We start from the raw sequence: 15,771 nt of genomic DNA, 5'->3' as shown, positions 1-15,771 counted from the left end.
GTAGATTATTTTGAATTTTCTCTGCACACAATCCATTCATCTTGACAGTTTTAATTCTTCCTTTCCGGTTCTGTTCTGTGTTGTTGTTATTGTTGCCTTATTGCACTGGCCAGGACAGGTACATCTTTAAAGGCATCCACTCATGTGAGTCTGATCCAATGCCACTGGCAGAGAAATTGTGCCTAAACCTGGCTGTGCCTTTAAGTCCAAGAAAAATTCCAGGAATCCGCGTGCAAATCTTGTCATGGGGTTACTTTTCAGAACGTTAAGATTTCCAAATAGAGGTAGAGATGCTAAAACTGCACAGCCATCACAGCAGCTGCTTATAAAGGAAACAGCTGGTATCATGAAAAACCCTCAAAGGTTTGTAGAGGCTTTTGTTTCACGTTGAATCACTGTGGATACCTGCTATAGTACTGATAGCAGTAATAAACAGCAACATCTTCAGGCTCCAGGCTGCTGATGGTGAGAGTAAAGTCTGTCCCCGACCCACTGCCACTGAACCGGGCTGGGATGCCAGAGGCCCTGCTGGTTGCATCATAGATGAGGAGCCTGGGAGCCTTCCCAGGTTCCTGCTGATACCAGGCTAAATAGTTGCTAACACTCTGACTGGCCCTGCAGGTGAGGGTGGCCCTTTCCCCTGGAGACAAAGACAGGGAGGCTGGAGACTGTGTCAACGTGGCTTCTCCAGTGGTATCTGAGATGGGAAATAAAACAAAAAAGTCACTCATGTAATCTAGAGCCTACTTGTTGTCTTCCCAGCAGGGCTAGGATCATCGATCGGCACTGAGCTTTAATTTTTTGCTTGCTGAGCAAAGGTGCAGGACCCAACTGCATGAACCAAATCTTCACTGACATGCACAACCACCCCATGTTCCTCTCACCTGGGATCCAGAGTAACAGGAGGCAGAGAAGCTGAGCTAGGGCTTCCATGATCCACTCAGAGGCAGATCTGAGGCAGATCTTCCCCCAGAGCACTGACTCAGGCATAGATATGGGCTTTGGGCAACAGGGTGGGCTGGCAGGGACATGCAAAGCAGCTGGGGTGGGGCGAGCTGGGTTTCCAGCTGCAGAAACCACGTTCCTCCTCTTCTCTACACTTGAGCAACCCATCCCCAGGTGGTCAAGTCAGAAAAGCCTATTGACTTAGTCTGAGGGATGAATTTTTCTCCTCTGGTCACAGAATTTCCTTTCCGTGTCCTCTCACTTCATTATTCACCTAGATTCAGAGAGATGGTGTTTGGTATAAGCCTGCTGGGAACAAAATAGATGCCTTTGGTTCTATTTTCCTCTTTCTACCAGCACTATGCCTAGATGTCTCCCTTGGTGCATGCTTGGGTCAAAATGGATTGAGAAGTTTATAGGAACTTTATGTTCCAGATACACCTTTTATTTGCTGCACAGTGCTATTTCCCAAGGGCACTTCCCAAGAAGTCACCTTATTTGTTAGAATTAGGAGAGTACTGTCAGGTTAGGCCAGGCAACATGGTTGTAAGGGTAACGACAACTGCACAGATGAGGAGGACCCTGGCTCTCCCCTCCTCCCTCCCCCCTCCAGTGTACTGATACCATATACATGAAGACAGACAATGGTACTGTCCATGCAGGCAGAGTTAATTACTCTGTATTTATCATGAAGGAGAAAGATGTAATATGTCAGATTTACTTCTGGAAGATTACTAGGTTATTTTGTAGTGAATGGATTATTCATTCCTTGTCAAATAGATTTTTAAGAATTTAGAGCCTTTTCACATTTATTAATATTATTTATCTTCTCTATACCACTGAGTTACGGGGACATATCTGAATTTGTACTTAAGATTTGTACTCATATGAGTTGTATCATTTAAGAGTAAAATTTTTCTGTATTGTTGGGAGGAGGTTCTTGATCACTGATCACAGTTTTGTTAAGGGAAGCTTATGTCACACACTTTTCACAGTATTATATATGTATAGGGTGAATAGTCTCATAACCAGAAAAACCGACAGGTCACACAGACCATACTACTAATAAGATAGATTTGAAGCCTAGTATGGTCACTTTTCATTCGTTTGTCAAATGATTGCTATATATTTAATGCAATTTGCTCATTTTTCTGTTTCATCTATGACTTGATGAAGTTTTCTTGCTGTGAATCCAAACTTGCTGATGATTCTTGGAAGCACATTCAAGTAGAGTTTGGTCCACCCCCTGTCTTAAAATTCTGAGAGCTGGGGAACTAGTGATGATGCTGGGTTGTCTGCGGTCCTACAATTAGAGTAATATTTTGCTCTCTTCAGAGTTCAAAACATGCTTTTCTTGCTGTCTCTCCAACTAAGGCAGGGTTTTTCAGGTATGACACAACACCAGAAACTGCAAGAAATTTTATAACCTCCTTCAACTTAGAACCTATGGATACTGAGGCCAGAGAGGCTTTCTCTTTGACTCTCTGATGCTCTTTTTTTTTTTTTTTTTTTTTTGTGGTACGTGGGCCTCTCACTGTTGTGGCCTCTCCCGCCGCGGAGCACAGGCTCCGGACGCGCAGGCTCAGCGGCCATGGCTCACGGGCCCAGCCACTCCGCAGCATGTGGAATCTTCCCGGACCGGGGCACGAACCCGTGTCCCCTGCATCGGCAGGCGGACTCTCAACCACTGCGCCACCAGGGAAGCCCTCTGATGCTCTTAATAAGATAAATTATTAGCAGTACTAATGAGAGATGCTATGAAGTCGAAGAGCAATAAAAATATGCACAGCCATGATTTGTAAAGAAAGGACCAGGCCCTGGTTATCTGTCATCACCAACTGCTCATCTCCAGCTAAGCATTTATGGTTGTTCCGTCCCACCATTTCCATCAAGGCCAGCCAAGGTCAGAAATTTTCTATCTCTACATCTGAGAAGTATCAGCCACCTTCCTAACTCTATTTGCTATGACATGCTAGATGCTCTCTGCATTGCACACATCACTGCTCTCTATTCCCTCTTAACCCAAGCTATTCTTCTCTAGAAGTTAAGGTCTTCCTTAGACCAAATGCTCATGTATACCCTTGCATCTGCTATGTTCCCTAAACCTGCATATTCTACCATACTATCACCAACTCTTTTCCAGATCTTAAGAGAACATAGCTGTCAATGTTTGCATTTAGGACATTAGAGCCCAAGCATGATGAGGAAGCAACCACATAGGGAAATGAAGGGGGAAGACCCATGTGAGGTTTGGAGCCCGTAATATGGAAAGGGCATCTGTGTGGGGTGGAGTTGGAAGTGCAACATGGCTTGCTGGGGCTACAGCAAGGAATGCTGGCACTATTTTCCTAGTTTGGGTGTGCCAGCTGATGGGTGGTTGAGAGGATGTTCACGTGGGCAGGGGCCCACAGTGCAGAAGTCAGAGCCCAGGCTGGGTGAGGAGTCCACCCATGCAGGAGGCACAGAATGGTGGTGGCTGTGCAAGGGCTATCAGAGCTGGAGCAAGGTCTATGTGTGTGGAGGGAGGGAGGTGGAGTTGTCTGCAAAAGAGGTGGAAGGGAAGGCCACCACCAGAGATTGATTTCAAATCAATTTGATCAAGTGGTTTGATCAAGTAATTAAACGCAATAATGATACTTGGAGTCAAATTATCAGTGTTAGAGAAAGAGTCATGAATAATCGAAGGAGAGTATTAGAATAAACTCTGTGGTGTTAGATTGGAATTGGAGATAGTGTAAACCCTTGGGCTTTTGTAGATACAGCTATGAATGTGCACATGTATATACGTGTGTGTGTAGATAGATCGACAGATGATAGATAGATAGATAGATAGATAGATAGATAGATAGATAGATAGATAAATTTTCCCTAGGCTGTAAGCAATGACACCCCGGTCCCAAATAGCATCCATAGTGCTCAAATCTTGGTTTCTGAATACCATTCTCCACTAAAAGGAACCAATAATTCTTGGAGAAATGTCTGATTCTGGATTTAGGACAGGAAAAAAGCCAGATGAGCCTGGACCATCTAGTTCCAGAAACTAAAGAAATGCTCAAAGAATGATGGAGTTGTGGCAGACGGAAATAGAAGCCAACTTCAGTGGTTCATTCACCAACTGGCCAAATCTGGGAAACTTTGAGTACCAAAATAATTAATGATGGTAACATATTATAACCCATTGATGAAAATAGGAATCCATGAGTTCATATTGATGTTTTGATGAGGAATATGGATTCATATAGTATCAAAGAACTTATTCATACGTTCTTATTAAGTACAAAGTGGCAAAAGTAACTATGCAGCAGAGGTCTGGGAGACACTACCTTAATTCAAGATTCTAAGGAAACATCATCAGTAATGGGGCCGATTGAAATCATGCACCACCTGATAGGATGCAGTGAGCAGAGCAGAACATCGCTTCTGGTTATCACTGTACGTTGTGGGCTGAATCCTATCCCCCAAATTCATGTGTTGTAATAGCCAGTGGTAATTACCTCAGAATGTAACTGTATTTGAAAATAGGATCATTAAAGAGGTAATTAAGTTAAAATGAGATGTGACCACTAATCCTGTATGTCTGGTGTCCTTAAAGAAGAAGAAATTGGAACACAGACACACACACATAGGGAAGAGCATGTAAAGACACAGAGGGAAGACGGCAATTTGCAAGCCAAGGAATGAGGCTCTGAATTAAGGATTACAGGAGGAATATATAAGCGCTTCAAGGAGTCACTATAAATCTGAGGCACAAAAAGAATAAGTGGATGTCTCTTTCATCTAGGAAAACTTCATTTTTCAAGAAAAAATGGAGAGGGGTAAAATGGAAGAAGGTTCCCTTCACGAGACATGAATATTAAACATAAAGTGCTCTTCTAAAACTAGATCCAGGTCATTTTTGTGTACAGTGTATTGATTTTTGTCACTGACCTGTGTCTTGTGTAGTTTCATGCTGCAGAGACATGATGAACTGAAAGACCACTGTTTGTAATCAAGAGATGATTTGGATATCTGACAATTAATGAGACTACAATTGACTTTATTTTCCCAGGAAACACAAGTGTTAAACTGTACTGATTTTTTCCGCTTTCCTCTGACTCTTTTTTATGATGCAGGATGAGGATAAAATAAGTGCACCTGCACATTCATTGCCCCATTCACCCTGTGTGATGACATTTCTTCAGGGGAGGAATCTCAGAGGGAGAGGGCAGGAGGAACAGCTGAGAGCTTATTTGTTTATTATCTGTCCCTCCCATTAGACTGAAAGCTCTATGAGGTCAAGTGTTCTGATGGAGTTGTTCAAAATGTCCTGTGCCTAGAAGCGTTCATGATACTGTTTGTTATTTGTGTAATTCTATATATGTATTTCATTTGGAGTAGGAATAAATAAAGAACTGCTCTAGCAGTGCTTGTGAGCTGAAGCTATTTACTTTAGGTCAGTTAGAGAAAGAAATCTGAGAGGACTTAAAATGATATTCGAGAAACTAACTGATTGACCTAAAGATTAGTAACAAGGGTGGTTCATCAGTATGTGGCGATTCATTTTCTAATACAGCATATGTGTTGAGGGAAATATGAGAGGTATAATTTGGATGTATTGAGAGCTTATGAGCTGTCCAAGAGGAACTTCAAATATGAATTTAAAATTGTAAAGAGAATCTGAGGTAGATACAAACGTGTGCATAATATCTTTGTTCTATTCAGTGACATGAATATATTTTATATACTGACGCCATATTTATATGTTTTAAATAAGTCCTGTATACATACTCACAATTAATTTATTTATTATAAGTTAATTTATGTTTTCAAGTTTCCTTCAACTGTTTTGAAAAAAGTACAGCTGTATTAAGAAAATTTTACATTTGGGAATTTTGGCGAATTGTATTGAAAATCACAGTTTTAAGTTGGTTTCTGGGCCTCTTTTAGGCATACAATCACATTTCCTGGGGTAGTGATATTTTCGTCTCCTTATTTTCTTTTTTTTTTTTGCGATTCACGGGCCTCTCACTATTGTGGCCTCTCCCCTTGCGGAGCACAGGCTCCGGACGCACAGGCTCAGCGGCCATGGCTCACGGGCCCAGCCACTCCGCGGCATGTGGGATCTTCTCGGACCAGGGAACGAACCCGCGTCCCCTGCATCGGCAGGCGGACTCTCAACCACTGCGCCACCAGAGAAGCCCTCCTTATTTTCATTATTTGTCTTCACAACGCACTGCACAGGAGCTTTTGATTTCATGCTCTGATGCTTTGCATAGGCTCCTGGAGCCCTAGGCTGGCTGCTCAGGCTCTATTCATGGGGTTTCCTGGAAATGGGGCCTGAGTGCATCAGACGGGTGAGCAACATCAAGATGATGCCAGAGCCACAACTTCTCATCTTCCTGGTCCTCTGGGTCTCAGGGGAGAGATTTTTTTTTTTTACACTTTTATTGGAGTATAATTGCTTAACAATGGTGTGTTAGTTCCTGCTTTATAACAAAATGAATCAGTTATACATATACATATGTTCCCATATCCCCTCCCTCTTGCGTCTCCCTCCCACCCTCCCTATCCCACCCCTCCAGGCGGTCACAAAGCACCGAGCTGATCTCCCTCAGGGGAGAGATTTAAAGGAGAAATATCTTTATAAAACTAAAAATTGATTTTACAATGCAGAATGAATAAACCATTTTACCTAAAACAGTGTGATTAGGTTTGACAAAGAACAAACCGTACATTTTTAAGATATATATGTTAATATATTAATGATGCAAAATATGGTCACTGGTCCATTGTGATTGCAGGTGTCTCTGGGGCCATCGTGATGACCCAGTCTCCAAGCTCCATGGCTGTGTCCACAGGGGAGTGGGTCACCAGCAACTGAAGGTCCAGCCAGAATCTTATACTCCAACCAGAAAACCTATTTTGCCTGGTACCAGCAGAAACCAGAACAGTCTCCTGAGATGCTCATCTCCTGGGCATCCATCCAGGCATCTGGGAGCCATGATTGATTTAGTGGCAGTGAGTCCACAACAGATTTCACTCTCACCGTAGGCAGCGTCCAGACTGAAGATGTGGCAGTTTATTATTGCCAGCAGTATTATGGCAAGCCTCTTACGGTGTTTCAGCCTCAAACATAAACCCCTCCCCAGAGCCATGGGTCAGTGAGTATTTGCTGCAACAGCTGCTTCCTTCCGGCTCAGCCCTATTTCTCCCTTGGCCATAGGAGAAGCTACGTCTCCTCTACATTGTTCAAAATTTCTTTTTATTTTTTATTAAAAAAATTTTTTTATACAGCAGGTTCTTATTAGTCATCAGTTTTATACACATCAGTGTATACATGTCAATCTCAAACGTCCAGTTCATCCCACCACCACCACCACCACCACCCGCCGCTTTCCCCCCTTGGTGTCCATATGTTTGTTCTCTACATCTGTGTCTCAATTTCTGCCCTACAAACAGGTTCATCTTTACCATTTTTCTAGATTCCACATATATGCGCTAGTATACGATATTTCTTTTTCTCTTTCTGACTTATTTCACTCTGTATGACAGTCTCTAGATTCATCCACACCTCTACAAATGACCCAATTTTGTTCCTTTTTATGGCTGAGTAATATTCCATTGTATATATGTACCACTTTTTCTTTATCCATTCTTCTGTTGATGGGCATTTAGGTGGCTTCCATGACCTGGCTATTGTAAATAGTGCTTCAATGAACATTGGGGTGCATGTGTCTTTTTGAATTATGGTTTTCTCTGGGTATATGCCCAGTAGTGGGATTGCTGGATCATATGGTAATTCTATTTTTAGTTTTTTAAGGAACCTCCATACTGTTCTCCATAGTGGCTGTATCAATTTACATTCCCACCAACAGGGCAAGAGGGTTCCCTTTTCTCCACACCCTCTCCAGCATTTGTTGTTTGTAAATTTTCTGATGATGCCCATTCTAACTGGTGTGAGATGATACCTCATTGTAGTTTTGATTTGCTTTTCTCTAATAATTAGTGATGTTGAGCAGCTTTTCATGTGCTTCTTGGCCATCTGTATGTCTTCTTTGGAGAAATGTCTATTTAGGTCTTCTGCCCATTTTTCAATTGGGTTGTTTGTTTTTTTTAATATTGAGCTGCATGAGCTGTTTATATATTTTGGAGATTAATCCTTTGTCTGCTGATTCATTTGCAAATATTTTATCTAATTCTGAGGGTTGCTTTTCATCATGTTTATGGTTTCCTTTGCTGTGCAAAAGCTTTGAAGTTTCATTAGGTCTCATTTGTTTATTTTTGTTTTTATTTCCATTTCTCTAGGAAATGGATCAAAAAAGATCTTTCTGTGATTTATGTCAAAGAGTGTTCTTCCTATGTTTTCCTCTAAGAGTTTTATAGTGTCCAGTCTTACATTTAGGTCTCTAATCCATTTTCAGTTTATTTTTGTGTATGGTGTTAGGGAGTGTTCTAATTTCATTCTTTTACATGTAGCTGTCCAGTTTTCCCAGCACCACTTATTGAAGAGATTGTCTTTTCTCCATTGTATATCCTTGCCTCCTTTGTCATAGATTAGTTGACCATAGGTGCGTGGGTTTATCTCTGGGCTTTCTATCCTGTTCCATTGATCTATATTTCTGTTTTTGTGCCAGTACCATATTGTCTTGATTACTGTAGCTTTATAGTATAGTCTGAAGTCAGGGATTCTGATTCCTCCAGCTCTGTTTTTTTCCCACAAGACTGCTTTGGCTATTTGGAGTCTTTTGTGTCTCCATACAAATTTTAAGACTTTTTGTTCTAGTTCCATAAAAAATGCCAGTGGTAGTTTGATAGGGATTGCATTGAATCTGTAGATCGCTTTGGGTAGTAGAGTCATTTTCTCAATGTTGATTCTTCCAATCCAGGAACATGGTATATCTCTCCATCTATTTGTATCATCTTTAATTTCTTTCATCAGTGTCATAGTTTTCTGCATACAGGTCTTTTGTCTCCCTAGGTAGGTTTATTCCTAGGTATTTTATTCTTTTTGTTGCAATGGTACATGGGAGTGTTTCCATAATTTCTCTTTCAGATTTTTCATCGTTAGTGTATAGGAATGCAAGAGATTTCTGTGCATTAATTTTGTATCCTGCAACCTTACCAGATTCATTGATTAGCTCTAGTAGTTTTCTGATGGCATCTTTAGGATTCTCTATGTATAATATCATGTCATCTTCAAACAGTGACAGTTTTACTTCTTCTTTTCCAATTTGTATTCTTTTTATTTCTTTTTCTTCTCTGATTGCCATGGCTAGGACTTCCAAAACTATGTTGAATAATAGTGGTGAGAGTGGACATCCTTTTCTCATTCCTGATCTTAGAGGAAATGCTTTCAGTTTTCACCATTTATAATGATTTTTGCTGTGGGTTTATCATATATGGCCTTTATTATGTTGAGGTAGATTCCCTCTATGCCCACTTTCTGGAGAGTTTTTACCATAAACGGTGTTGAATATTGTCAAAAGCTTTTTCTGCATCTATTGAGATGATCATATGGTTTTTCTTCTTCAATTTGTTAATATGGTGTATCACATTGATTGATTTGCATATATTGAAGGATCCTTGCATCCCTGAGATAAATCCCACTTTATCATGGTGTATGATCCCCTTAATGTGTTGTTGGATTCTGTTTGCTAGTATTTTGTTGAGGATTTTTGCATCTATATTCGTCAGTGATATTGGTCTGTAATTTTCTTTTTTTGTAGTATTTTATCTGGTTTTGGTATTAGGGTGATGGTGGCCTCATAGAATGCGTTTGGGAGTGTTCCTTCCTATGCAACTTTTTGGAAGAGTTGGAGAAGGATGGGTGTTAGCTCTTCTCTAAATGTTTGATAGAATTCACCTGTGAAGCCATCTGGTCCTGGACTTTTGTTTGTTGGAAGATTTTTAATCACAGTTTCAATTTCATTACTTGTGATTTGTCTGTTCATATTTTCTGTTTCTTCCTGGTTCAGTCTTGGAAGGTTATACCTTTCTAAGAATTTGTCCATATCTTCCAGGTTGTCTATTTTATTGGCATAGAGTTGCTTGTGGTAGTCTCTTAGGATGTTTGTATTTCTGCGGTGTCTGTTGTAACTTCTCCTTTTTCATTTCTAATTTTATTGATTTGAGTCCTCTCCCTCTTTTTCTTGATGAGTCTGGCTAATGGTTTATCAATTTTGTTTATCTTCTTGAAGAACCAGCTTTTAGTTTTATTGATCTTTGCTATTGTTTTCTTTGTTTCTATATCATTTATTTCTGCTCTGATCTTTATGATTTCCTTCCTTCTGTTAACTTTGGGTTTTGTTTGTTCTTCTTTCTGTAGTTCCTTTAGGTGTAAGGTTAGATTGCTTACTTGAGATTTTTCTTGTTTCTTGAGGTAGGCTTGTATAGCTATGAACTTCCCTCTTACAACTGCTTTTGCTGCATCCCATAGGTTTTGGTTCATCGTGTTTTCATTGTCATTTGTCTCTACGTATTTTTTGATTTCCTCTTTGATTTCTTCAGTGATCTCTTGGTTATTTAGTAACATATTGTTTAGCCTCCATGTGTTTGTGTTTTTTACGTTTTTTTCCCTGTAATTCATTTCTAATCTCATAGCGTTGTGGTCAGAAAAGATGCTTGATATGATTTCAATTTTCTTAAATTTACTGAGGCTTGATTTGTGACCCAAGATGTGATCTATCCTGGAGAATGTTCCATGCACACTTGAGAAGAAAGTGTAATCTGCTGTTTTTGGATGGAATGTCCTATAAATATCAATTAAATCTATCTGGTCTATCGTGTCATTTAAAGCTTCTGCTTCCTTATTTATGTTCATTTTGGATGATCTTTCCATTGATGTAAGTGAGGTGTTAAAGTTCCCCACTATTACTGTGTTACTGTTGATTTCCTCTTTTATAGCTGTTAGCAGTTGCCTTATGTATTGAGGTGCTCCTATGTTGGGTGCATATATATTTATAATTGTTATATCTTCTTCTTGGATTGATCCCTTGATCATTATGTAGTGTCCTTCCTAGTCTCCTGTAACATTCTGTATTTTAAGGACTATTTTATCTGATATGAGTATAGCTACTCCAGCTTTCTTTTGATTTCCATTTGCAAGGAATATCTTTTTCCATCCCCTCACTTTCAGTCTGTATGTGTCCCTAGATCTGAAGTGGGTCTCTTGTAGACAGCATATATATGGGTCTTGGTTTTGTATCCATTCAGCAAGCCTGTGTCTTTTGGTTGGAGCATTTATTCCATTCACATTTAAGGTAATTATCAATATGTGTGTTCCTATGACCATTTTCTTAATTGTTTGGGGTTTGTTTTTGTAAGTCCTTTTCTTCTCTTGTGTTTCCCACTTAGAGAAGTTCTTTTAGCATTTGTTGTAGAGCTGGTTTGGTGGTGCTGAATTCTCTTAGCTTTTGCTTGTCTGTAAAGCTTTTGATTTCTCCATCGGATCTGAATGAGATCCTTGCCGAGTAGAGTAATCTTGGTTGGAGGTTCTTCCCTTTCATCACTTTCAGTATATCATGCCACTCCCTTCTGGCTTGTAGAGTTTGTGCTGAGAAATAAGCTGTTAACCTTATGGGAGTTCCCTTGTATTTTATTTGTCATTTTTCCATTGCTGCTTTCAATAATTTTTCTTTGTCTTTAATTTTTGCCAATTTGATTACTATGTGTCTCAGCATGTTTCTCCTTGGGTTTATCCTGTATGGGACTCTGTGCACTTCCTGGACTTAGGTGGCTATTTCCTTTCCCATGTTAGGGAAATTTTCGTCTATAATCTCTTCAAATATTTTCTCTGGTCCTTTCTCTCTCTCTCTCCTCCTTCTGGGACCCCTATAATGTGAATGTTGTTGTGTTTAATGTCGTCCCAGAGGTCTCTTAGGCTGTCTTCATTTCTTTTCATTCTTTATTCTTTATTCTGTTCCACAGCAGTGAATTCCACCATTCTGTCTTCCAGGTCACTTATCCGTTATTCTGCCTCAGTTATTCTGCTATTGATTCCTTCTAGTTTAGTTTTCATTTCAGTTATTTTATTGTTCATCCCTGTTTGTTCGTTCTTTAATTCTTCTAGGTCTTTGTTAAACATTACTTGCGTCTTCTTGATTTTCCTCCATTCTTTTTCTGAGGTCCTGGATCATCTTCAGTATCATTATTCTGAATTCTTTTTCTGGAAGGTTGCTTATCTCCACTTCATTTAGTTGTTTTTCTGGTGTTTTATCTTGTTCCTTCATCTGGTATATAGCTCTCTGCCTTTTCATCTTGCCTCTCTTTCTGTGAATGTGGTTTTTGTTCCACAGGCTGCAGGATTGTAGTTCTTCTTGCTTCTGCTGTCTGCTGTCTGGTGGATGAGGCTATCTAAGAGGCTTGATGGGTGGGACTGGTGGTGTGTAGAGCTGACTGTTGCTCTGGTGGGCACAGCTCAGTAAAGCTTTAATCCACTTGACTGTTGATGGGTGGGGCTGGGTTCCCTCCCTGTTGGTTGTTTGGCCTGAGGCAACCCAACACTGGAGCCTACCTGGGCTCTTTGGTGGGGCTAATTACAGACTCTGGGAGGGCTCATGCCAAGGAGTACTTCCCAGAACGTCTTCTGCCAGTGTCCTTGTCCCCACAGTGAAACAGAGCCACCCCCCGCCTCTGCAGGAGACCCTCCAACACTAGCAAGTAGGTCTGGTTCAGTCTCCCCCAGGGTCACTGCTCCTTCCTCTGGGTCCTGATGCGCACACTGCTTTGTGTGTGCCCTCCAAGAGTGGAGTCTCTGTTTCCCCCAGTCCTGTCGAAGTCCTGCACTCAATTCCCACTAGGCTTCAAAGTCTGATTCTCTAGGTATTCCTCCTCCTGTTGCCGGACCCCCAGGTTGGGAAGCCTGACGTGGGGCTCAGAACCTTCACTCCAGTGGGTGGACTTCTGTGGTATAAGTGTTCGCCAGTCTGTGAGTCACCCACCCACCAGGTATAGGATTTGATTTTACTGTGATTGCACCCCCTCCTACCGTCTCATTGTGGCTTCTCCTTTGTCTTTGGATGTGGGGTATCTTTTTTGGTGAGTTCCAGTGTCTTCCTGTCGATGATTGTCCAGCAGCTAGTTGCGATTCTGGTGTTCTCACAAGAGGGAGAGAGCACGTCCTTCTGCTCCGCCATCTTGGTTCCTCCTCTTCTGGTGACACTCTTATCCATCGTTTGTAGATTTTGTGATGATGGCCATTCTGACCAGTGTGAAGTGATACCTCACTGTTGTTTTGATTGGCATTTCTCTAATAATAAGTGATGTTGAGCATCTTTTCATGTGCTTTTTGGCCATCTGTATGTCTTCTTTGGAGAAATGTCTATTTAGATCTTTAGCCCATTTTTTGATTGGGTTATTCTTTTTTTTGATATTGAGCTGCTTGTTTGTTTTTTGTTTGTTTGTTTTTGTTTCACAATAATTGGTGAGAAGCTATTAGATATGGAAATGTAAATAAAATGAGAAATTTGAATGAAATTCTGACCCATCTAATACCAGGCAAAAATATGAATTAGAGTATAGTCTTCATGTGAGAGGTAAAATAGTGATGTTCCTAGAAGAAAGTATAGGAAAATATCTTTAGGCCCTAAAGGTAGGCAAAAATTTATTGAACAGAGCACACACATAAACACATGAAGCAAACATAAGAGAACAAAATAGATAATAGAGTGCTTTATAATTAAGAATTTCAAATGATATATAATTTATGTATTATATGTGATTCATATTACATAAATATGCATAAACAGGGCTTCCCTGGTGGCGCAGTGGTTGAGAGTCCGCCTGCCGATGCAGGGGACATGGGTTCGTGCCCCGGTCCAGGAAGATCCCACATGCCGTGGAGCGGCTGGGCCCATGAGCCATGGCCACGGAGCCTGCGCGTCCGGAGCCTGTGCTCCGCAACAGGAGAGGCCACAACAGTGAGAGGCCCGCGTACAGAAAAAAAAATATATATATGCATAAACATGTATAGGTAGGCATATAAAGAGTCATTCAACACGATTAGTCATAGGGGAAATATAAATTTTAAATACAACATCACTTCAGGTTTACCAATACAGATTTTTTAAAAAGTCTGAGAGTACCTCATATTGGAAAAGATTGCAGCAACTGGAACTTTTATACATGTTTGGCAGATTTTAATATGTTCACCACTTTGGAAAACTATTTTGCAATTTTACCAAACCCATCCCAATCCTATGACTTGGCACTTCCACTCTTAGGAATGTACCCAAGGGAAATGAGTACATAAGTCCACAAAAGACATTGCAAGAATATTCCAAAAACAACTATATTCATAAAAGCTGTAAACAACTCCTTAATTAAAGAATGAATAAATTAATTTTGATATATTCATATACAAGATATTCTGCAGTGAAAAGGAACAAATTACTGCCACACCACCAACATAAATGATGCTTAAAATATATTGGTCGAATAATTGACAGGAAGGTAAGGAGATTCTGCATATGCCCCCAGCCCAACACATGTACAGCCACCCCCATTATCAACATCACTCACTAAAGTGGTACATCCTACAACTGATGGACCTACACTGACACATCAAGATCATTGAAAGCCCATAATTTACCTTAGAGTTCACTCTCGGTGTTGTACATTCTGTGGGTTTGGACAAATGTATAATGAAATGTTATACATCATTTTAATATTATACAGAGTATTTTCAGAGCCCTGAAAAATCTCTGTGTTCTGCCTATTCATTTCTGTCCCCCACTGCACCCAATCTCTGGCAACCACTGACCTTTTTATTATCTCCAGTCTTTCCATTAAGAATGTAATATAGGTGGAATCATACAATATGTAGCCTTTTCAGATTGACTTCTTTCACTCAGTAATATGCATTTAAGTTTGCTCCATGTCTTTTCATGGCTTGATAGCTATTTCTTTTTAGAGCTGAATAATATTCCACAGTCTGAACATACAACAGTTTATTTACCCCTTGACTTACTGAAGAACATCTTGTTTGCTTCCATATTTGAGCAACTATGAAGAAAACTGCTATTAACATCCCTGTGTAGGTTTTTACGTGGATATATGTTTTAAACTAATTTTGGTAAATACCAAGGAGGGCTATTGCTGGATTAAAATATGGGTGTGTATGGATATCTACCTAGGTAAGCACTCTTCAGGTGTTCCCAGACTACAACTGAGTGGGGTTAGAGTAGGTTCACTGGCTCTGCCGGTCCACAGGTTATAGTGGGTAATAAGTCTGCTTATTCTCACCCAGGTTCCAGGGGGGTAAGTATCCTTCTGGGTCCCTTCGTGGATGGTGCTGAATCTTATGATTCCCACAGCAGGGGGCATAATTCCCACACCTGGAGCACCAGGGAATCACTTATTTCTTCCACTACTTCACTTAGTATCATACTCCCCAGACTTTAAAAGGTTATAGTTTATTTTTTATTTTTATTATTTTTTTAATTTTTATTTTTATTTTTTTGCGATATGCAGCCTCTCACTGTTGTGGCCTCTCCCGCTGCGGAGCACAGGCTCCGGACGCTCAGGCTCAGCGGCTATGGCTCACGGGCCTAGCCGCTCCACGGCATGTGGGATCTTCCCGGACCAGGGCACGAACCCGTGTCCCCTGCATCAGCAGGCGGACTCTCAACCACTGCACCACCAGGGAAGCCCAAAAGGTTATAGTTTAGACTCACACTCCACGTATTTAAACAAATCCCTGCTTGGAGTATGTAAACTGGCTTTTGCTGAATGAACCCTGACTGGTACCATAAACAAGACCCTTCAGGTGTAATCATCTGTCCTTTATTAAATCAGATGACAAAGTGTCATGCTGCTGGGGCTGCGGAGGGACAAAGAGAGTTAGTGGCT

The 15,771-nt window shown here is 40.7% G+C and overlaps 1 protein-coding gene and 1 gene segment (V, D, J or C); both read right to left on the bottom strand.

Annotated features, from left to right (window-relative positions):
• Nucleotides 1-15,771, bottom strand: part of LOC132501570 (immunoglobulin kappa light chain-like) — an 87,171-nt gene that overhangs the window by 30,096 nt on the left and 41,304 nt on the right. The window lies entirely within an intron of this gene.
• On the bottom strand, nucleotides 393-933 carry LOC132501568 (immunoglobulin kappa variable 3-11-like). The segment is given in 2 exon segments: nucleotides 393-697; nucleotides 885-933. Coding segments are annotated over 2 exon segments (354 nt in total).

Source organism: Mesoplodon densirostris, chromosome 14 (genome assembly GCF_025265405.1).
Source record: "Mesoplodon densirostris isolate mMesDen1 chromosome 14, mMesDen1 primary haplotype, whole genome shotgun sequence".
NCBI lineage: Eukaryota > Metazoa > Chordata > Mammalia > Artiodactyla > Ziphiidae > Mesoplodon > Mesoplodon densirostris.
This window is presented reverse-complemented; position numbering and strand designations above follow the sequence as displayed.